Source organism: Muntiacus reevesi, chromosome 11 (assembly GCF_963930625.1).
Source record: "Muntiacus reevesi chromosome 11, mMunRee1.1, whole genome shotgun sequence".
NCBI lineage: Eukaryota > Metazoa > Chordata > Mammalia > Artiodactyla > Cervidae > Muntiacus > Muntiacus reevesi.
Genome location: NC_089259.1, coordinates 28128757 through 28151639, shown reverse-complemented (window position 1 = coordinate 28151639; position 22883 = coordinate 28128757). Strand labels below are relative to the sequence as shown.

At 41.4% G+C, this 22883-nt stretch overlaps 1 protein-coding gene across 1 annotated transcript; it reads left to right on the top strand.

Moving 5' to 3' along the window:
• The first annotated feature begins 538 nt into the window (after positions 1-538).
• TEX26 (testis expressed 26) lies at positions 539-22604 on the top strand. Its single transcript, XM_065902400.1, has 7 exons — positions 539-599; positions 4862-4943; positions 10028-10193; positions 12646-12796; positions 20271-20447; positions 20617-20778; positions 22512-22604. Exons 1-7 carry the CDS (start codon positions 539-541, stop codon positions 22583-22585), a joined length of 873 nt encoding a protein of 290 aa, XP_065758472.1. The 3' UTR covers positions 22586-22604.
• Positions 22605-22883: the final 279 nt, after the last annotated feature.

Sequence of the window (22883 nt, the reverse complement as noted above, 5' to 3'; positions counted from 1 at the left end):
TCCCACTGTCCCCTAATTCCTGTGCCAGGGTCATCCGTCTGATAGCATGGAGCTATCTCAGAGACTCTGGCTCTAGTTCCATTGACACCCATGACTTGTGATTTTGTCTTCTTGCTCGATTCCTCCTTCCTCTTGCTCAGATCCTGCAAGATCCCTGACAACTTAGCCTTCATTCGCTTAAGCTGAAAATTGTGCAAAGATGAACATCTGCAGTTAAAGTTGGACAATATTACTTTCTTTTCAGTCTAACCCCCTTTTGCTTCTCTCCCCAAATGTATGACGGTGCTCAGGTAAGCTCATTGCATGAATTACACAAATACACAAAAGTAAGGTATCCATGGCACCAGAAACACATCTTCTTATCGTCGCACAGGGTCATCAGCCGGCCTGGGGAAGTGCTCCGCACCTCGGTGCACCGGGGATGCGCTGCCGGGAGCCTCCTGCGTCTCCATGGCGACGCGTCACAAAACAGCTTCCACCGCAGCACCCAGTCCAGCTGGTGGAAAGCGCCCCGCGACGACGGCCTCTTGGAGCAAGAATGGCAGAGCCTGGGCCGGAAGATGCGTGCCCTTCTCAATATGGCAACAAGAGACGGCCAAGTAAGCCTGCGGACCCTGCCAGCTGGCCCGGCGAGGTTCGGGGGCGGGGTCTCTCCTGGAGCTGGGGTACCTAGGGCGAAGGCTGCCTAGGTCTTCAAGATGCCGCGCTTTTATGGATGGAACTCAATTTAAATGGAGGCTGGGAATTCGGAGAGAATGAAAGGGCGTTCCTGACCTTGCCTCTCCCCAGACCTTCGCCCTAACTCCTGCCAAACCCCTCCCTAAAGGGCTCAGTTGTTTAAACGCCCAGGAGGGTACAAGGGAAAGGGAGGACTGACGCCTTTGGGAGAACAAGGCTAACGACAAAGACGGAACGGTGGTGGGGCGCTCTGAAAAGAGCACACCCAGGGGGAGCCCTGATCCCAGGCAGGATCTGAGAAACAGCCCAGAAAGGGAGGAAAGGGCTGAAGAATGCAGAGACGCGACCCCCAGGCGCAGAGGCGGCAGAGGCTGGGAACTTGGGCCCTGGGTGCTCGCTTCTAGTCTTCGCTTCCCTTTCTTTCAAAGGGATTTTGTATCTAACAGAGGCAGTGCTTTTAATACTAATTCTGCATGCAGATGCCGCGGGTTTACTAACTCAGCTTTTTGTGTCGGTGGAGGGAGAGCCGCTCTAGCTGTGATGCTAGTGGCATGATTACTGTGTAGTCAGCTCCATCCCGGCCTTTCTCGTGGCAATAATAACCCACTGCAGCCCTCTGGCTGGGTAATTGTGGTTCCCTAGTAGCTCCAGAGCAGTGGGGATTGTTCAACTGTAAATTCCCTAGGATTGCAGTCCCCGGGAGAATGAATGAAATGTATACTTTCATCCCATTCATCCCTTTGTAAATTACAAATAGCAGGTGAAAAAAAAGTTAATACAAAAATATTTACAATGCCGAGTTTCTCTGTGGTGTCCAGGCAAACAGGAGAGGCAGAGGAAGGTATGTGTATGTGTGGGGGTGCTCCTCCCCAGGATCTCCCGCTTTGCATTCCCCTTGAATCTCGTCTCCCTATCTAGCCACCCTGTCTTGGTTTCTTTCACTGTCTGCTCTCCCCTCTCTTGCCTGGGAATGTTGCGATCCTCCAAGGTGTGTCCTCTTGGTTTACATACTCTATCTGAGTGGCCACATCCAGCCACAGGGCTTCAAGTCTACACAGAGCTGCCAATTCGTGGCTCTCTAATCTTTAGCTCATAAACTCCTCCTCAACCTCAGACCAAAATATCCATCTGTCTACCACATGCCTTTGGGTGTCACAGGAGGGCCTCAGACACATGCACAAAATTACACTCCTTGTCCTCCTAGACTCGGAAGTGCAGCGAGGAGGGTCCCAGATGCTCAAAGTAGAGGGGAGGGCACCGACACCTCAAGGTCATCACCAAGTCTCATTGATTCTGCCTCCAAAGTGCTTCTTCCCCCTGGGGGAGTTTGCCCCTTCACACCCAGTCTCAAATCTCTAACACTCTGTACTGCTCCATCTTCCATTGCTGGAAGGATCACCCTCCAAAAGGTGGGTCTGAGCTCAAAATAGGATGAGGTTGATAATGATCACCGTGGGCTGATTGCTATCAAACTATTACTATAGACTGGGCTCTTAAGTGCTGTATTTGTTCCAAGGGCTATCATAAATTAACATGGATGGGTGGCTGAAAACAACCAAAATTTATTTTCTTATATTTTGGAGACCAGAAGTCTGAAATCAAGCTATTGACTTGTCTGCACCCTCTCTGGTGGCTTCTGGGGGAGAATCCTGCCTTGCGTCTTCCAGCTTCTGGTAGCTGTTGGCACTCTTGACCTGTGGTCCCATCACTCCAGTCTTGGCCTGCATGCTCACAGTGGCCTCCTCAACCCCTCTGCCTCTCTCTTATGAGGATGTTGAAATTGCATTTAGGGTCCAACAGGTAATCCAGGATGTTCCTCACCTCACATCCTTACTTGCATCTGCCAAGAGTAATGGGGCCTAGGTTGGTGTTGCTTGCTTAGGAAAAACTTCCTGATTTCTCTAAGAGTCAAACTCAGAGCTTCAAATCAGGCTCAGTGATGGTTCTTTAGAGAGCAACACCGCCTCACAGTTTCTCCCCACTTACTTGTCCATGCTTGAAATTCTCTCAACAAAGAGCATTAATTCTGCAATTGGAATAAAATGCTTTAAAGTGTAAAGTGATTCCCACTAAAGCAGGAGAATCAAAGGATAATGTCATTTCTAGTATGACGGGATCAGAGAATAGACAGGAGTCTGCAAGCAGAGGGACAGAGCATGACGGGCAGGGGCTAAGCCTTCATTAGACTAGGGGAGCCTCAGGTGGAGGTGAAACTCACCAAATGTGAAGGGATCATTTCACCCAGGTGCTGGTGAAATGTAAAAAGCCACAGGTAACTGCCAAGACATGAAGGAATGAATGACCACTGAATTGAAATTTATAACTATATTCCCAAGTAATTTGGTGGTACTCTGTTGGCAATGAGAGGTTGGGCAGATCTAGGGTCTGCCAATGTGGGAGACCTGGGTTTGATACCTGGGTTGGGAAGATCTGGAGGAGAGCATGGCAACCCATTCCAGTATTCTTGCCTGGAGAATCCCATGGACAGAGGAGCCTGGCAGGCTATAGTACATGGGGTCGAAAAGAATCAGATACGACTGAGTGGCTAAGCACAGCGGTGAATTCTCTGTTCACACTCTCCCGGGTCTGCCAGCAGCATCTGCCTTGTAGGTGGTCCCTCCCTCCTCCTGGAACCTCCTTTTTCCTTCCACCATCCACAGCCTCCTGATTCTCTGCTCATCTCACACTCTTCTCAGCCTCCTTCTCCAGCTGCTCCTCATCTCCCAAACCTCTTGACATTGGGCAGCCCTGGGCTTCAGCCTTCAGACGTCAGCTCTTCTAATGACACTCCGTCCCTTGCTGAGCTCACCCATTCTCACAGCTTTAAAGAACATCTACACCATACAATGGGATTTCCTGGTGGCTCAGTTGGTAAAGAGTCTGCCTGCAATGTGGAAGACCCTAGCTCGGTCCCTGGGTCAGGAAGATCCCCTGGAGAAGGAAACGGTAACCCACTCCAGTATTCTTGCCTGGAAAATCCCATGGATGCAGGAGCCTGGTGGGCTATAGTCCATGGGGTCGCAAAGGGTTGGACACAACTGAGTGACTTCACCATACCATACAATCTTGTGCAGTCATTACAAAGAATGAATTGGAGCTGCATCAGACGAGTTGGAGGGATTTTCATATCATGCTATTAAGTGACAGATAGAAGAGATACACAAAGGTTACTTTGTGTAGGATGAGCCTCTTTTTGTAAAACAAAATAGGACTAAAACCTAATACATTGGGATTTCCCTTGCAGTCCAGTGGTTAAGACTCCACACTTCCAAGGCAGGAGGTATGATTCCTGGCCAGGGAACTAGATCCTACATGCCATGTCATATAGCCAAAAAATTAAAAATAAATAAAGAATAGGGGAAATTTAAAAAATAAAATATTTTATAAACCAGTTTGATATACATATATATCAATCTGTATATGATTATATCTGCTGGTCTGAAAGTCTGGAAAGAAACAGGCACAATTGTTAACATGGGGGGAGGGATGGGTGGAGGGTAAGGACAGCATGAGCAAGAAGGAGTAAGGAGGAGGGGTCCAGGAGAATACCTGACATGCAAACTATGACCCCTTTTGTGTAAAATCAGTTCATGCATTTACAGATGTATCTAATATGATGCATGAAAAGTCAGGCATTAAAACAGTGATAGTGAGTATATTAAGATGATAGAATTTCAAATGAACTCCCTTTATATTTTGATGTATTGCTCAAATTCTTGAAAACAGCCTATGTGAATTCTCAAGGAAAACAATAGACCTATTCGAGGAACTTAAAGAAGGGCTTCCCAGGTGGCTCAGTGGTAAAGTAGTTGCCTGCCAACGTGGGAGACATGGGTTGGATCCCTGGGTCGGGAAGATCCCCTGGAGAAGGAAATGGTAAACTACTCCAGTATTCTTGCCTAGGAAATCCTATGGACAGAGGAGTCTGGCGGGCTACAGTCCATGGGGTCTCAAAGGATCAGACACGGCTGAACACATTTTTATTTAGGGGGGAAACTCAGATGATTAAATTGAGCTTCCCTTCTTCCCTGGTGGAGCTCACAAGTTGGCCTTCATTCCTTTAGACTCTATATTACCACTCAAAATGTTTGTCTCTTGCAAAATTGCTCTAAGTATTGAAGTAACATTTGATCAAAATATGCTGTCTGCCACATTTAAAACCAGTTTATTGTGCTCTTAGCAGGTGATACCAGTTGGGATTCTTATGCCACCACGATGAGGACTGCATTCACACCTAAGACAGGAACAGCACCTGCTTTGTTTCGGTACATCCCTATTCATGCCAGATTGATGTACACACTTGACCTTGTTCACCTGTCTTTTATTATTCAGAGTCCAAAACTGATAGAAAGTAATCAGAGAAGGCTTATAGAATGCATTCAGATAAGACCCAATGCACAAACAGGTCTCCTCCAAGCGTCAGAGAGGGTTTTCACCTTAAAACAGTATCCAAAGCCCCTACAGGGAGATTTAGAAATTTAACACATGAATCCTTCATAAAGCCACTGTGTGTCATGCTTTACAACAGAGTCAGTATATAGTTAATATAATTGTGCTACCTAAACATGGAGCATGAATTGAGTCCATTACCTGGTTTATAGGAGGTAGGCAATAACAACTGAATGAATGGACAAGTGAGGAATTGTTAGCACTTCCACGCAACTGTAGTCTTAAAAGGTCGAACAAGGTCAAAGTCCGCTTACCTTTACCTTCACCCCTCCAACTATTGGTTCCTAAAGCAGTATTGCCTTGCAGCTTCTCCCCAGCTCCACCTGAACCAAGGGTGGTGGGAATTTCTCTCCATCAGCTGCCCCTCTAAGCTTGTTGGTGGGTGAGCAAGGGTAGGGCTACCATCTTTCATTGCATCAGTGGTTGATGGGAAATCAGCATGGAGGTCCCTCCCTTGCCCGTACTTACTCTGTAGATTGCTTCCAATGGAGAGGATCTTTTCACCTTAGAAGTGCACGTTGTTGAGAAGTCCAATGGAGTATTGGCCAGACTGCGGCAGTGCAGTCAGGCAGAAATGGGTTCTGAGCTGAACCTCAGTTCCCTGTTCTAATTAACCTTTATTTTCTCTGCTACCTTAGACAAGTAACAAGCCCAGTTTTACTTCGGCTGAAGGTTTTAAGGTTGGCAAAGTGGGAATGATGCCTCGTAACTAACGTGTTTGTTCTGAGGACAAGATGAACATATTAGTCTCCTGGCTAGCATGAAGAAGTTACCCCCCATATTTCCGTTCATTTTCCCTCAACATAATATTTATGACAGATTTCCAAAAAGCACAGGGCTGCAAGACTCTTGATTTCCGAGTTACTTGCTATCCCACTGAGCCACATTATGTCCCCTACGGGGAGATTTACCATCTGACAGTAACGGTTGTCTGAGGAGGAAACATTTGGGATGAAAGCCAAAACTAAATGGGTACTTATGGAGTCTAGGTCAGTGGTCTTCAAATTCACATCTTTTTAAAGTTCACAGGAAAGTTCTCATCATAAATTAAAATAGCTGTAAAACATAAAACTTCCAACCCATCCTAAACATTGACATTTTAAAACAAGACCATTAAATCGTTTCTTTACACATAACCAGTGAGTAATCTAACCACCTTAGCAAATTGATGCTCTCTGACCCTTTTAAAAATATATACAAACAAGCTCTTCTTTAATAGATTGTTTCATTCTCTTTCCTTCTTGAACTCTTACTCCCAGTCCACTTCCTCCATAGAATTTTACCCTTCTCTAATATATTTTGTGTTTGAAAGCAATTTATTGATCACTCCATTATACCTCTTTGCAACTGTTTCAGTATATTAATTGAAATTAATTTTTAAACATGTTATATGACTCTGAGTATTGAGTTATCACAATTATTTTTAGTACAGAATTGCTCAAAGCAATAAACACATTACAAATTGTTGATAATTACTAAACACAAAAAGTAAATTTTTTGGAATTGCATCTTAATGAGATAAATGGGGATGTTTTGTTTTCAATTACTTTATGTCTCCATATTTGAGTGTTATTATTTTTGGAATAAGACCACACTCAGCATCAATTTTCCCTGCTTACTTTTTTTTTATTTATAAATGCTCATATTGAGAAGACTTGTTCTCATAATTAAGTAGATGTGAATGAAAGGAGTTTTAGTGAAGCATTGCCATTCAATACTCTGAACTCTTCATGGTTTTATGGCAAAATCACAGGTGATTTTTAATGATTGATTGGCTGACAGCTTGGTTGGGTACTCCTTCACTTTTATTGAAAGAAAATAATTAGATGATTTGTCATCCAGTTATTGAGTTATTCCCTATCTCATTTTCTGAGACATGTACTGAAAAGGCATGTCTTAACAAATGATTATTAAATTACATCTGTTACTCCTTCACTTGGAAGAAACTTATTTCATATTATATACTCAAAAAGTACATGGAAAATAGGAACATTAATTTCAGTAAATGTTTTCCAATATAATATTTTTTTTTATCATTACATACTTTAAATCTATTTTTATCCAAATCTTTGAGCTGAAGATTTAACTCATGCAATTTATACCAGGCTTACTTAGCTGGTAAAATCAGTCATTGTCCAACCAGCAAGTGAAGTTAGTTTTACTTCCTGTCAAAATAAAATCTGGCTACACTTCTAGGTCAAATAAATGTTAAAATATGTTTTGAGAAATATTATGAAAGCTACTGATAAATTATGGAATGCATATTTTCGTGAAGATTATTAAAAGTAGACAGGGGAAGTATAAAGTGATTTAAGTCTAATATGATTAATTATATCCAAGTAATAAAAATAATACAGTAAAATGTGTAGCTAAATATGTAAGCTATCTGTGAAGTGAGAAGTATGAAAAAAAAATGAGGTTTCTTAGTTAAATATGTTCTCATGTGTTCAGAACTCTGGTGCTTGACTTGGGAAATAATTAAATAATACCATGCATAAAAATCAGAAACAACTGAATTGATTTCTTTAGATACCAAACAAATATTTACTATGCATTTAATGAAAGAAAAAGTTATATAGGTTAGCATATAGTTATACATGTAAAATTAGTAGTATGACAAGCTAGCATATACTTTCATGTATTAAATATTTTACATAATAAAATAAAATGAGGATTGGTTATATTGAAATAAATGTTTCATAATGCATATGGGTTAAAAAAGTAGATTTAAGTATCTTATTGAATGATGAATTTAAATATTCTGAAAAAAGATCACAAGATTTTCATGTACCAGTTTTATACAGTAAATCTTTAAAAATGTGATAGTCTCAGAAAGATTCCAGTTACACTGAAAAGAATCAGCATTGCCATCCTGTACTGTTTCATCTTCATAGAGATGCTCTTCTTTCCTGCTATCGACATTTCCTAGGGGCTTTTTTAAAAGTTGGAAAAATGCTTACATTTAAAGATGTGAGTGAAAGAGCCATTTTCGGCAATCTATATTCTCTGCTCTCTTAGAAGCTCTCCTTAGAGAGGGATGAACATTTGATAGTTGTTAGGAAAGGGAAAACTAGCTGTTACTCTCAGCCACACCATCTACATACAGCATACCTACATTCAGAACATCCCCACACAGGCCAGAATAATCTGGTTACAGTCCCACCCTTCACTCTTGACCTAGAACAGCAAGTCCTGGGTAAGTGTATGGAATTTGGGTTACAAGAGGGTTCCCTGAAATCACTGTAATGAAGTTTCCCTTTGCCAGGCACCCTTCTCATGGTTGGCAGCTTATACCCCAAAGTATAATGATGAAGAAGAATGCAGAGAGCAAGAGATGCGAGATGTGGGAAAGAAAGACCCACACAGATATGCAGATTTGTACTTGGGAAGACACGTTAGGAAAGAGTATACTGATAAATGCAGATGTGCAAATTGATTCCTTTAAAGTAATCTGTGCTGTGTTCCCTTTGCAAAAATCTTCATGCACCTTTGATGACTTTGGTTTGATTTAGGACCACAGTCATGCTTGCATCTGCGCATCTAAATGACAAGTGAAACAGTCCAGCATCCAGATGGATACCACTTTCCAGATGTTTGGTTTCTTACAAACATAACCTGAATCTAACCCATCCCTCTTTTTTTTTTAAAGTCATTATGAAATATTTTAGACATAGAAAAAGGAATATACAATAAATTTCCAATTATCATCCAGTTATAATAATCAACAACACATGGACATTTTTAACGTATGTCCTCCACTTAGCCTTACCACTTGATAATACTGAAGCAAAATCCAGGCATTATATCATGTTAATTCTAAATATTTGGGCTTCCCTGGTAGCTCAGATGGTAAAGAGTCTGCCTGCAATGCAGGAGACCAAGGTTTGATCTCTGGGTCAGGAAGATCCCCTGGACAAGGGAATGGGAACACACTCCAGTATTCTTGTCTAGAGAATCCCATAGACAGAGGAGCCTGGTGAGCTTCAGTCCATGGGGTTGCAGAGAGTTGGACACAACTGAGTAACCCAACACACACACAATTCTAATTTGTTTTTAATGTATCTTTGAAAGATAAAGACTCTTTTAAAATATGTAACAATACCATTATATCACCCTAAAAGCAATTCCTTAATATCAAATAGTCAATCAGCAATCCAATTTTCCCCAATTGTCTCATAATTTAAAAAAAGAAGTTGGCTAGAAATTTAATCCAAACAAGGTCTACACATTGTATTATCTTTATTCATTTAATCTACAGGTTCCTCCACTTTTCTTTCTTTCTTTTTTTTTTTTAAGAATTTCTTTGTCAAAGAAACAAGTTATTCTTCTGTATTTTTCTGACTCCACCCTCATCATGTTATTTAAAAACATCCTCCTTTTCATGTATTTCCTGTAATCTGATATTCAAAAGACTTCATCTGATTCAGGTTGGGTATTTTGACAAAAATATTTAATAGGTGGTTTTTTGTGCGTATATTCACAGTGGCAACTGCTGATCATTCTGTTATTTCGGTAGGGATTTGAAAAACATTGGTATCCTAATTCTTATATTTCTTCCTTTTATTAACTGGAATATTTTTCATAGAAACTTTTCTTTACCAAGTATCTGGTTACACTGAACTACTTGTTTATACAGAAGAGTACTCAGTTATTTTTTAAAAATTAATTTAAAAAATTAATGAATTTGAGATTATTCTTTTAAATTTCATATTAGGACTCCCATGCTTTTGTTAAGGGCCATCCTAAGATACAGGATTGTTTTGTTTCAGGGAAACCTAAATATTGAAATATTTATGGCATCAAGCCTTAAGCCAGCCAATCTTTGAAAAATTATTTGACATGTGTACTGTTGTGAAATTTGGTATGTAATCTTAGTTTGTTTTCTACTCTTTTCTTATAGTCAGAAAAGTACCAGAAGGCTAGGATATACGTACTCACTTAGTGATCCTATTCCTAATCAAACACAGTACAATGATGAGTATGTCTGGAAATCATATTCTAAAGAGGATTCGGTCAATGTTGGGACTTCAAGAGGAATCAAGAACCACAGATTTTACCCTAGTCAGGTAAGATACTATCTACTTATCTTTTGACTTTAATATTGTATCCATAATCCATAAGAATGAGAGTTTGGATATATCCCAAAGATCCTACATCATCTACAGCTATGGTCCTTCTTAGACTATTTTTTGCTCACTTTCTCACAATTAATTCTAACTACTTCTCCCTTATCCCCCTAAATAAGAAATATTTTTTAATTAAAGTGAAATTCATGTAGCATGAAATTAACCATTTTCATGTAAACAAATCGCTGGTAATTAGTGTTCATAATGTTCTACAACAACTATCTCTATCTCATTTCAAAATATTTTCATAATCCCAAGAGGAAACCCTGTACCCATTAAGAAATTACTTCCTGTTTCTCACTCCCCTAGTCTCTGGCAACTATCAATCTGCTTTCTGTCTCTATGGATGATATTCTAGATATTTTATATGTGGAATCATACCATATGTGACCTTTGTGTCTAGCTTCACACTTAGCATTGTTTAAAAGCATCATTTTCAAAGCTCACTCATATTGTAGCATCTATCAGCACTTTATTCCTTTTTATGGTTGAATAATATTCTATTGTATTTATGTACCACAATTTGTTTATCCATTTATCTATTGATGGACATTTGGGTTGTTGCCACCTTTTGGCTGCAGACTCCGCCTGCAATGCAGGAGACCTCTGTTCGATTCCTGGTTCAGGAAGATATGCTGAAGAAGGGATAGGCTACCCACTCCAGTATTCTTGGGCTTCCCTGATGGCTCAACTGCTAAAGAATCTGCCTGCAATGTGGGAGACCTGGGTTCGATCACTGGGTTGGATTCTGGCCTGGAGAATTCCATGGCCTACATAGTCCATGGGGTCGCAAAGGGTCGGACACAACTGAGTGACTTTGACCTTTTGGCTATTATGAACAAAGTTGCTATGAACAGGCACATACAAGTATTTGTTTTTGGTATGTGCGTTCTCAAACCATCAGAACTTATACTATTTTGTTTATCCAGAATGCTCTTCTCTTGTCCACCCAGGTAACTCATAGGCTTAGTTTAAAAAGAGCCATCTAGAATTCCCTTCTCCACTAAATGAAAGTGGCTGAACTTCTCTCTGTTTTCTAGGTACTATGTACCCTTCTCCCATCATAAAAGGCAAAGCTCAATTGTAGTAAAAGATTTCATTTATTGGGTTGCCACATGGCATGGTGCTGCCTGGGATGGAACCACCTGGACATGTTCAGTGGGTAATAAGGTAGTAGAATTTGATGGTCAGGTCAGTAGAATTTAAGGTCAGGATTTGATGACTGCAATGATGTAAAAGACAAGGCGGCAGTGGATGAAGGGTGCTGTTCCTGTTTTTTTACTTAGATGGCTGGGTCTGTGCTGATGCTATTTACTGAACTGGAACTTTCAGGAGGACCAGGTTTGGTGGGGAAGGATTTAGGGGAAATGTGAGCTCAGTTGAAGACATGTTGGGTGAAAATATGTCCAAAGGCAGTTGAATGCACAAATCTGTGACTCGAATGGAAAAGGTGAGCTTTAGATGTAGACTTTGGAGTCATTAGAACACATACACATGCTCCATTTAATTTGGTTCCTCATGGCACCCATATATAATCTATTTACCTCTTGAGTATTTTCCTTAAGATTTATAATTAATGCAAAATAGTTACAATATTACACTGTATATGTATACACATGACATACACATACATATTGGACAGCATTTATTTTCCCTTTAAGTGTTATTGAAGGCTCTCAACAAATGACAGCCGAGGTGGCAGGGTGTCCTGCGCTGTCTCAACCAATGAGAGCCAGAGTGGGCGGGTCCTGTGCTGTCTAAGCCAATGAGTGTTCCTCTGCCAGCCTGTAGACTCTCCCATCACCTAAGTTGAGGGTCTATTGCATTATTTACTCTTCTGAGCCCTCTCTGCCGTTTTTGGCCCATCATTTTGCTTCACATCCCACATTCTATGCATCTGGAAACGTTATTTACCTATAAAATATATTTAAATATGATCACACCTCCCAGTCATATTTTCTTGCCCTCCACATGAAAAGTCAAAGAAATGACAAAGCTCCATGTTATAACAGGGTCAGATGATAGCTCTGCAAGACACTGCAACTTCGATGTGGTAGCTGGGTGCAAAGAACTCAAAAGAATGTGTATACAAAAACACTTGCCAGGTAGCACTAGTGGTAAAGAACCCACCTACCAATGCAGGAGATGTAAGAGACCTGGGTTTGATCCCTGGGTCAGGAAGATCCCCTGGAAGAGGCAATGGCAACCCACTCCAGTATTCTTGCCTGGAGAATCCTAAGGATAGAGGAGCCTGGCGGACTACAGTCCATGGGGTCACAAGAGTTGGACACGACTGAAGTGATTTAGAACATACATACAAAAACACACGTGTTCTTCATTCCATGAGGTGAAACCCTGTGGATTTTCTTGAAAATTGTGTTTGTATTCACAGGACTTCTTTCTCTGGACACTACCTCAATCGACAACCTCAGTAAAGAGCTACTTTCCTTGGAAAATTGCTGCATCGATGGAAGAGGTTCGGAAGGCAATAGGAAATCAGTTTATTTCCATCACAAAGAGAGACTTTGTGGACCGATCGAAGGGTAAATGTTCATTTTTCTCCTTTCCCTGGTAAAATGTTGGGCACCAGAGTATCCATGGTGAGCAACACAGATGTGATCTCTTCCCTCAAGACACTCACGGTATAGACATGGAGAAAGGCAATTTTGCAAACGAAAGTTGACCTAATGAGCACCTATAAAAAGGTGCACCTTGTGGGAAATGCAGGGTGCTGTGGGTGCACAGTAGGACATTCAGCCTGACACGGGAGGAAGAGGTCAGGAAAGGCTTCTTGGGTCCAAAGGATAAGGACGAGCCAGGAGAAGATGATGGGGTCGAGTTAAGCCTGCTGTCTTCAATTATTTACTACTGGGTTACCATTTTAAAAACCCTTATGTTAAAATTCCTTTTATTAAACTGATATGTGTATAGATTGAAATCTAATAGTTACCTAAAGGTTCACAGTGAAACAGCAATTCCCTGACCCCTCCCTCATCCACTCTCGGTCCTACTCCCACTGACTATCAATTTCCATCCTTTCAATATTTATTGTTATAGGATCCTTCATATTTTAAAATCATATCCTCACACTACTATTTCTGATTCATCAGTCCTAGGCATTATGATTGACTTCAGTTATAGTAACTGAGGATGTGGTCCTCCTACAATTCTTTCTCATGTCTGCTCCATCCATCCTCTCAATATAATTATGTTACAAATTTGGAGTTAATGCAATTGCTAGTTGTTTATATTATAATTATGTTAACATTGCCTGGGTTTCCCTGGTGGCTGAGTGGTAAAGAATCCATCTGCCAAAGCAGGAGGCACGAGTTTGATCCCTGGGTCAGGAAGATCCCCTGGAGAAGGAAATGGCAGCCCACTCTAGTACCCTTGCCTGGAAATCCCGTGGACAGAGGAGCCTGGCAGACTATAGTCCATGGGGTCACAAAGAGTTGGACATGACTTAGAGACTAAATAGCAGCAACAACAAACACTGCTGAGCCAAATGATATTTTATGGGTATGTTTCCTTTTAGTTCTCTTTTGCTCTTTTTTACCATAGTTAATAACTATCTCTTTTCAAATGCTTAGTTTCCTATGTGCCTGTCACACTCACTGAATCCATTTTTACCTGATCCAACATCTCAGTGCATCACCTTCTGCTGTGCCTGGGGTCCCTGGATCCAGAGCTGCTTTGGTTCAGTTTTGCTCCAAGAGCCTGGCTAAGAAGGGTAATCATGTGACTACCATGAGGTTAAGAAGGTGGTCCAGGGAATTCTAACCACTCTGTATCCAAGTTTTGACCAAGATCACCTGTTTTCCGCCCTGAATCCCCATGCCAGCCTTCCACTGAACCAATTCCCTCTGACTTTGAGCCTGCTGGAGTTTTGCTGTGTGGATTAGCTCACATTTTTGTTAACCCCTTCTGCAGTCCCTTCATTTCAGCTTTCTCTACTTTGCTAACTCAATTGCTGCATCTCTATTTGGTTTCCATCTTCTAAAAATGTGTTAACCTCTCCAATCTCCTCTCAGTCTGGTCAAGTGCAGGGAGGGAGGAGTCATTTGCATGGATACCATCCACTGGGTTTCATAGGAAGCACTGCTAATTCTTTTACTTCCAAACCCTTCCAATCTGGTCTCTGCCCGCATCTGATAACTGAAGCTACTCTTGTCAAACGTGCCGAATAACCTGGCAGCATGATATGTCGGTGGCCACTTGCTCCTTCTTGAAACTCTCTTCCTTTGAACTTCTGTGACAGCACACTCTCCTGGTTTCCCCTACTTCTTTGTCTCCCTTTTTTGGTCTTTTTTTCTACTTGACCTCTAACAGAGTTCCTTAGAGTTCCTGGTTCCTTTATAAAAGCAACTCTCCATCATCCTGAGGATTTCTGCATTTGTATCTCTTCCTCAAGTCCTTCCTTGGGCCCCTGATTTTGTATATTGGGGGATCAAGTAGAGGCCTCATTAGGGTTCCAAGTCATCACCTTCTTCTTCCCCTAGCACTGAACTTCCTGTATCATCTACAGACCCCTGCAATTCCATCGCCACATGGCAGTCAGAGGCTCTTTCACAGTCTAAACTGGATCGAATACTTCTACTGCTTCTTTTCACTGTCTTCCTTTGCACTTTGAATAAAATCCATGTTCCACTTCATTCTCTTGGTTCACAAGGCCCTGCAAGCCTGGCCTGGCCCTTGCTTTCCTCATCACTTCATCCCTCTCATTCACTAGCCTGCAGCTACATGAGCCTTTTTTCAGTTCCTTTAAGATCGCAACCTCTTTCCCACCATCGGTCAGCACTCAGCCTGTCCCCTCTGCCTGAAAGGCACAGTTTCATTTTGTCACTCTCTTGACTCCAGCTTAAATGTCACCTTGCCTGTGAAACCTTTCCTAAATTTATCTGGAGAGGCGTGCTGTCATCTTGCTTGTCTGTCGCCTTTGCATTCTGCAGTCATTTGTTGACTGATTCTTGTTTCCTGTTGTTGGTGATTTACTTTTTCCTCCACTACTCAGTATGCCCCCCAAAGCTCTTATTCACTCAGGACCTAGTACAGTATGTAGCCTCATTCCCTGTAAATATTTGTTGAGTGATGGAGAGAATGTTTGGGAAGTATACTTTCTGAAGCTGGATGGGAACAGAATCCAAAAGACCTCCATACTTGCAGATAAAGGGTCATGGAAAAACATCTGAAATGTCAGCATCCTTAAAAGATGTCTTTGAGCTTCCAATTAGAGTTGTGCTTTCTGCAAGCACAAATTACCATTTCCCCATGTGTGGATAAATACCCCAGACCTGTCAAGGCTCCCTCCTAAATCTCTCACCTCCATCTGCTTCTTTCCCTCCCCACGGCCACTGCCTTAATCCAGGCTATCATCATCCATCTCTTGGATGACCTCTAATCCACTCCCCTCTCCAACTCTGTCTCCTCAAGTCCGTGTCCATACTAGGGTCATAGTAAGTTTCCAGATGTGCCAATTGACATCACTTTCCAGCTTAAAACCCTTCAGTGATATCTCCCTCCCCTTTATCCCCAGGATAAAAGCTAAGTGCCTTAAGGTGAGTGCTGTATAATCTGGTCCTTGCTCACCCCCCCAGCATCCTCCAGCCTCCACAACTGCCCCCTACCCTCCAGTTTTACAATGCCTCCTGTAACCTTGTACCCTTTGCCCTCTGCCTCTTCTGTGTGAAGACCTCTCTCTGCTTTTATTTTTAGCCTATCGCTGTCCATATGTGCTCAGTCGCTCATTCGTGTCTGACTCTTTGCAACCCTATGGACTGTAGCCCTCCATTCCCCTCTGTCCATGGGATTTCTCAGGCAGGAAGAATACTGGAGTGGGTTGCCATTTCCTCCTCTAGGGGATCTTCCTGACCCAGGGATCGAAGCCATGTCTCCTGCAGCTCTTGCATTGGCAGACAGTTTCTTTACTACTGAGCCACCTGGGAAGCCCTATTTCTGTCCATAATTGAAGTCTAAATGTAAACTTCATTTCTCTCCCAGGAGTCTTCTCTGAGCCCCCAGATTTGGGTCGGTGCCCCTCCCATGTTTTTGTAGTTCCTGTTCTTCCCTCTTCCACAGCATTTATCAAAAAATATTGTGATTCCCTTTTATGTATCTGTTTCTCTAATACTTTAAGCTTCTGAAACACAGAGACTGTGTCTTATCTTTGAATCCTCATTATTGAATTAAGGCCAATGAGTGAGAAGCAATAAAAGGGGCTTGTTTACACATTCAGGCTTGAGAACTTGGCTTTGATGAATTAGAACAGCAGAACTAGCTTTCACCTGGCTAGAGAGTAAGTGCCCATGGTCTTAGTTTTGAACAGTCCTTGCTGTAGATTCGCAGGGGCCTTTCTGCAGCCATCATGTGCTGTGTGTGCTAAGTTGCTTCAGCAGTGTCCAACTCTGTGCGACTGCAACCTGCCAGACTCCTCTGCCCATAGAATTCACCAGACAAGAATACTCAAGTGGGTAGTTATTTCCTTCTCCAGAGGATCTTCCCCACCTAGGGATCGAACGTCATGTGCTGTTTAGTTGCTCAGTCGTGTCTGACTCTTTGCAATTCCATGGACTATCTCAAAGGGGTAGTTTTTCCCTTTGGGCTATAACTGCTCTGGTATCACCTTTGTGAAAGTGTGAACGTGTTAGTTGCTCAGTCGTGTCTGACTCTTTGTGACCCCATGGACTGTAGCCCACCAGACTCCTCTGTCCATAGAATTCTCCAGGCAAGCATACTGAAGTGGGTTGTCATTTCCTTCTCCAGAGGAACTTCCTCACCCATGGATCGAAGCTGGGTCTCCTGCATTGCACGTGCATTCTTTACCAATGGAGCCACAAGGGAAGCCCTATCACCTTTACCAACTGGAAAAGAAAACCAGTGGGAATTGGTTTCCTGAGGCGCAGGGATAGTCCCTCGGGGTGGGGTTAGCATTGGGTCAGGTTATCTTCTCTGTTGGGACTTCAACAACATTATGGCTGCACTTCAGCACTCATATGGTGTTCCTCAGATCCTTCTGTATCAGGAATTTCTCCCAATAGTGCCAAAGGAACTCATTTATAGGAAATTTTATAAAGACTATAAAACCATTAGTTAAGGATTAAGAACTAAGAGTTACTGTAAGCATATATCATGTAGGCAGTCACTAGAGTGTGGTTCAGATTAATTACTAATACATAGCGATTACGTTTCTTTTTTCTCTTTTGTTCACTCAATTTAGTAAATATTTAATGAGGTCTATTATGGTGATATGTACTAAGGATCAATGAAGACTTGCTCTTTCTCTTCAAAGGAACTCAGAGTAAATCCAGAGCCTGATTTTTGTCATTTCTGGGTCTTCTTCTCCAGTTGCCCTATTTGTGGACAAGTCTCTCAAGACCCTTCACAGTGTGGATCCTAACCTTCCCCTCCTGCTTCACCCTCAGCTAACTGCTCCTCCCTGCCCTGCATTCTTCACCTTTACACCAACTAGACTGCATTAGATGATTGCACCGTGCGTGCATTTTAGCTTCAGTGCTGAACATTCGTCAAAATACACCTTTTGCTGTGTCTGCCTTTCTTTTTTTTTATTTTTAATTGAAGGATAATTGCTTTACAGTATTGTGTTGGTTTCTACCAAACATCGACATGAATCAGCCATAGGTTTACCCATGTTCCCTCCCACTGTATCTGCCTGTCTTCCTTCCACCTTTGGGTTTCTTTTCTTTTTTTTAAAGATTTTTCATGCGGACTGTTTTTAAAGTCTTTATTGAATTTGTTACAATATTGCTTCTGTTTTTTCTGTTTTGGGGTTTTTTTGGCCATGAGAAATGTGGGCTCTTAGTTTCCTGACTAGGGATCAAACCTGCACTCCTTGCATTGGAAGGTGAAGTCTTAACCACTGGGCCACCAGAGAAGTCCCTCCCTCTGGGCGTCTGTAGAACCTTATCCAAAGCTTGGAGTCAGTGGTTCTTAAGCATATGGGAAGCTTGTTCACAGTATAAGTGCCTGGGTCCCTCTCACATCTAGGAACTCTCAATGTCTGGGATGAGGTTCAGCAGGTATATTTTGGCATAACCTTCCTAGGTAATTCTGATGTATTATCTCCATTTGTTACAGTTGCAAGATATTACATTCTGTATCTGTGTCTCCTGTATATCTCTTTCTCATCACACTCATTTGAGGTTGTCTTAAGGTAGAACACCCCATGGATGGAGGAGCCTGGTAGGCTGCAGTCCATGGGGTCTCGAAGAGTCAGACATGTCTGAGTGATTTCACTTTCACTTTTTACTTTTATGCATTGGAGAAGGAAATGGCAACCCACTCCAGTGTTCTTGCCTGGAGAATCCCAGGGATGGGGTCGCACAGAGTCGGACACGACTGAAGTGACTTAGCAGTAGCAGTAAGGTAAAACAATGACTTCATTATCTTTAACTTTGGCACAGAACACATGTAGGAACTGAAAGCATTTGCTTTTGAGTGGTAGCTAGGGAAAAGGGAATGGGAATTTGTTTATTAATAAAGCTATTAGTAGTTTCACAAAAACCAAGTTATATAGATGGTACTTACTAGCAACAATACCAGACAGTTGTCCAAAATATCTTAAGGAGTGTCCTGATTTTGCAGCCCTAGAGTTTTCTCCTCTCTATAACCTTGTCTTCTCGGGTGGTTTATGAGGTCATTATGAGGGCCTTTGAGCACCCATGTCCTCTCTCCCTGTGACATCTAAATTAAGAGATACCATATAGTGAAACTCTTTCCCTCTGTGCTGTTCTGGACGGAGATCATTCTTTAAAAAATCAATATTAAACTGCTCTTGGGTGCCAGTAGATGACATCACATATTGCTTGATATACAATGTACATTGGAGTCTATTTTGAGAAGACCTATTGAAAAACTATTTTGGAAGAAGAATCAAGGTTAGAGTCAGTAGTAATTAGCACTGTTGTGACATTGCTCATGATACTCCTGTTTTTAATATTTTTGTTCTGATTAAAGCTGATGTTGTGTGATGTGCCTCTGAACCAACATTTTGTAGCAAGAATTAGGGGTGAGCTCATTCTAAGTGAGATGACATGATTCTCTCCTTTGTTAATCTGGTAATGCTTGTGGAACTTGGCTTTAGCTAGTACATCAGAGGTTTTAATGATCATATTAGTGAATATTTCTTAGCAGAGTTATTTCCAAAAATAATACTACTATGACCCACTAATAGCAATGATCTGGCCTAACCATCCATCAGTAAGGCCCTTTTTCAAGTGGTTCTTTTCCAGGTAATGGGGATGATGTGTACTGCCTGTCTTAGTTTGCTGGATTGAGCAAATAAAAATACAAGATGCTCAATTAAAACTGAATAATGATATTGCAGTAGCAGCTCAGTTGTGTCTGACTCTTTTCGAGCCAATGGATTGAAGCCTGCCAGGCTCTTCTGTCTATAGAATTTCCCAGGCAAGAATACTGCATTTGCAGGCAGATTCTTTACCATCTGAGCTACCAGGGAAGTCCTAATAACAGGTAAAAAATGAGTACGTATACAGACACAAAAAATTATTCATTATCTGAAATTCAAATTTAACTCCACATTTCCATTGCAAGGGCCTTGTGTAGCAACAAAACAGCAACTACAACAAATGTAACTGAAGTCCTATATTTTATATGGCAACCATAGCCCTATCTAAAATATCTCACTCTGCTTCCTAACCCCAGCCCCAGGGCATAAGCAGGACTACTGGAGTGAGGCGTGCTTTCTGAGTCCATAAAGCAGAAACAAAAGAACACTCCTAACTGATGAACAGTATATTCATTAGACTATACTTCTGATCATTCTAGCCTATGCTTCCTGTGCCTGATAAAGCAGAAAATTATTTCTTGGTTGAAACATCCATAAAAAGTACATTGACCATACCTCTAAATGCAAGAAGAGAGGGTTCTGAGTGTGATAAATTGGAAGCTACTGCCAGAAGCAAAATGGAATGAAAATATGATGCTATTTAGAAATACTTTACAAGGAGTAATTATTGCCTTCCATTTGTACCTCCTCCCCAGATCCAAAGGATAAACAGCGTTCGCAGATGTTTCTGGAATGGAAAAAGTTAGTTCCCCGACCAGCAGACACAGAATTTCGAAGGAATTACCAAATTCCAGCTAAAATTCCTGAGTTACAGGATTTTAGTTTCAAATATGGATGCTACTCAAGCCTACCCATTGCTTCTCAAGGTCTAGGTGAGTACATCTGTAGCTTTTTAAAACAATTTTGTAGACTGTTCTTATTTTGAGATTCCTCAATACTTTCCACAACACATTGGTGGGACCTGGCGAGTCCCACAAATAAAGGCTGGGATTCTCTGCTCAGTGACAGCTTCTTGTCTTCCCTTCCCATGTGTCTCTCTAGTCCCTTCTGTGCTGTATGGCCACATGAGGAGCCAAGAGCGAACGAAGAAGCAGTCCATTTACCAAAGTGATTATGGGAAAGCCTACCTGGATTTCTTGACGATTCTGAACTCATTCAGCCCGTCTCAAGTCACAGAGTACCTTCAGGGTGTTTCCTACAAAGGTAAGATGAGGTCTCAAGTTACTATTAGATAAATTACAGATCATAATAATATGTGGCTTTCCACCAAATAGAAATTTTCCCAACTTCTAACCCCTGGTGTTCAATATATATGTATGTGACTACAAAAAGGTGACACAGTGGTAAAGAATCCACCTGCCATTGCAGAAGGTGCAAGAGATGCAGATTTGATCCCTTGGTCAGAAAGATCCCCTGGAGGAAGGCTTGGCAACCCACTCCAGTATTCTTGTCTGGAGAATCCCATGGGCAGAGGAGCCTGGAGAGCTACAGTCAATGGGGTCACAAAGTGCCAGACACGACTGAGCACGCATGCAACATATACAGTTTTGTGTAGACCTCAACCTATTAAAAATAAATTTTTCTTCCAAGAGGCCCTAGTGAATATATCCCCACTTATTAAAAAGAAAACATCTAGCTTTTCACTTACTTCTGATCTCACTTTGCTGTGGTTGAACTGCTCCAGGGCGGCTTCTCTTTTTCTTACGGTTAATTGATTTCTCCAGTGGAAGTCTGTACTCTCTCATAGCTTTGTTTTAGTTTGTGTAATCTTTATTTCCTCTTTGGTGTTTTTCTGTGTGTGTGTGTGACAGTCTTCTTAGGGTACATGCAAATCTTCATGTATCTCATCCTCAAAGAGATAAATGTCATTCATTACTGGTTGGGTCACTTTTTAGGACACATATTCCTATATCACCAAACTAACATGTTACGTACATTATAAAACATTCAAAGTTAAACGTGAGATCACAAAAACAAATGCCAGCTTAGGTGGAGAGTAACTCAGGTGTGCGCGAACACACACACACACACACCCTGATCTCTAACCCTTGGGTGGCATTTGTCACACTGAACACAAGGACAGGTAACATCACTTGCATTTTTCCTTTCTCTTAGTTCTGGCTGCACAGATGGTAATTTCTAGGAGCGACAAAGCTTTACAGCTCCACCATGTACAATCTAAAAATATGTAATTAGAATTAGGGGACCATAGATGTTCATAACCAGACAAGACTCCTTCAATTTCCAGATGAGGAAATGGAAGCTGGGGAGAGAGGGGCCTCCCATGGTCAGTTATCACTCAAAGACTGCTAAGCCTACCAATACTGGTGGACAGAAAAGCAACCCTGGCTTTCATGAAACTTTTGGAACAATAGTCTCTATTGTTTTGTTTATCATCACATCACCCAGAACAAGCATGGTCTAGGTGCTTCACATATAGCACTCTTTATCCATTCCAACAACTGTGCTAGGTAAGTATCAGTACCTTGATTCAGAGATGAGGCAACGAATAAATAGAGATGACAGACATATGCCATGTATGCTCAGTCGTGTCTGATTCTTTGCAACCCCAAGGACTGTAACCTGCCAGACTCCTCTGTCCAGGGAATTTTCCAGGCAAGAATACTAGAGTGGCTGCACAGAACAAAAGCCTAATTCTATTTCATTCCATAATCCACGCTCTTTCCAGGAGTCTTGCTGATCCTTTGAATATTGTTTGCTCTTTTTAGTCAATAATTACATTCAAGAGATGTTGAGTATTGAAGAGTCTTTTTAGCTATTAGACATAATAGCTTTGACTATTGTGATTCTTTTGATCTCATTGAATTCATATTTAGAGTACTACTGTCGGGTATTTGTCTACTTAGAAATTTCTCTATTTAGCCCTGAAATAGTTAAGTTGAAAATTTCATCCTGTTTTTCTTCATAATTTTCAGAAAGGCAGATTCTTGATCGCTTTTTTCGCTCTTACTGTGATATGGGCCAAAGAATGGATAAAAAAGAAAAATAGTTCAAATGAAGAACATCTGAAAGTAACTGAGTTCTTTTCTCAATAATCAAGAAAAAATAAGATCCAAGTTGTTCTGAATTATAATTTCATCATGACTTTGTGTAATTTTGTTTTATTTTTAAACAATAAAATCATTTAAGGCTGAAAATCATCACTTGCCTCCCAACCTATTCCCACCCGATTTTAACTGTATCCAGTGAGTTTTGATGTAATGTTTCCTCCCCATTCTCTTTTGGATACTTACTTTGTGTCTTCAATTCTGGTTTCCTCTTTGAACCAGGAATTATGTGGAAGAGGT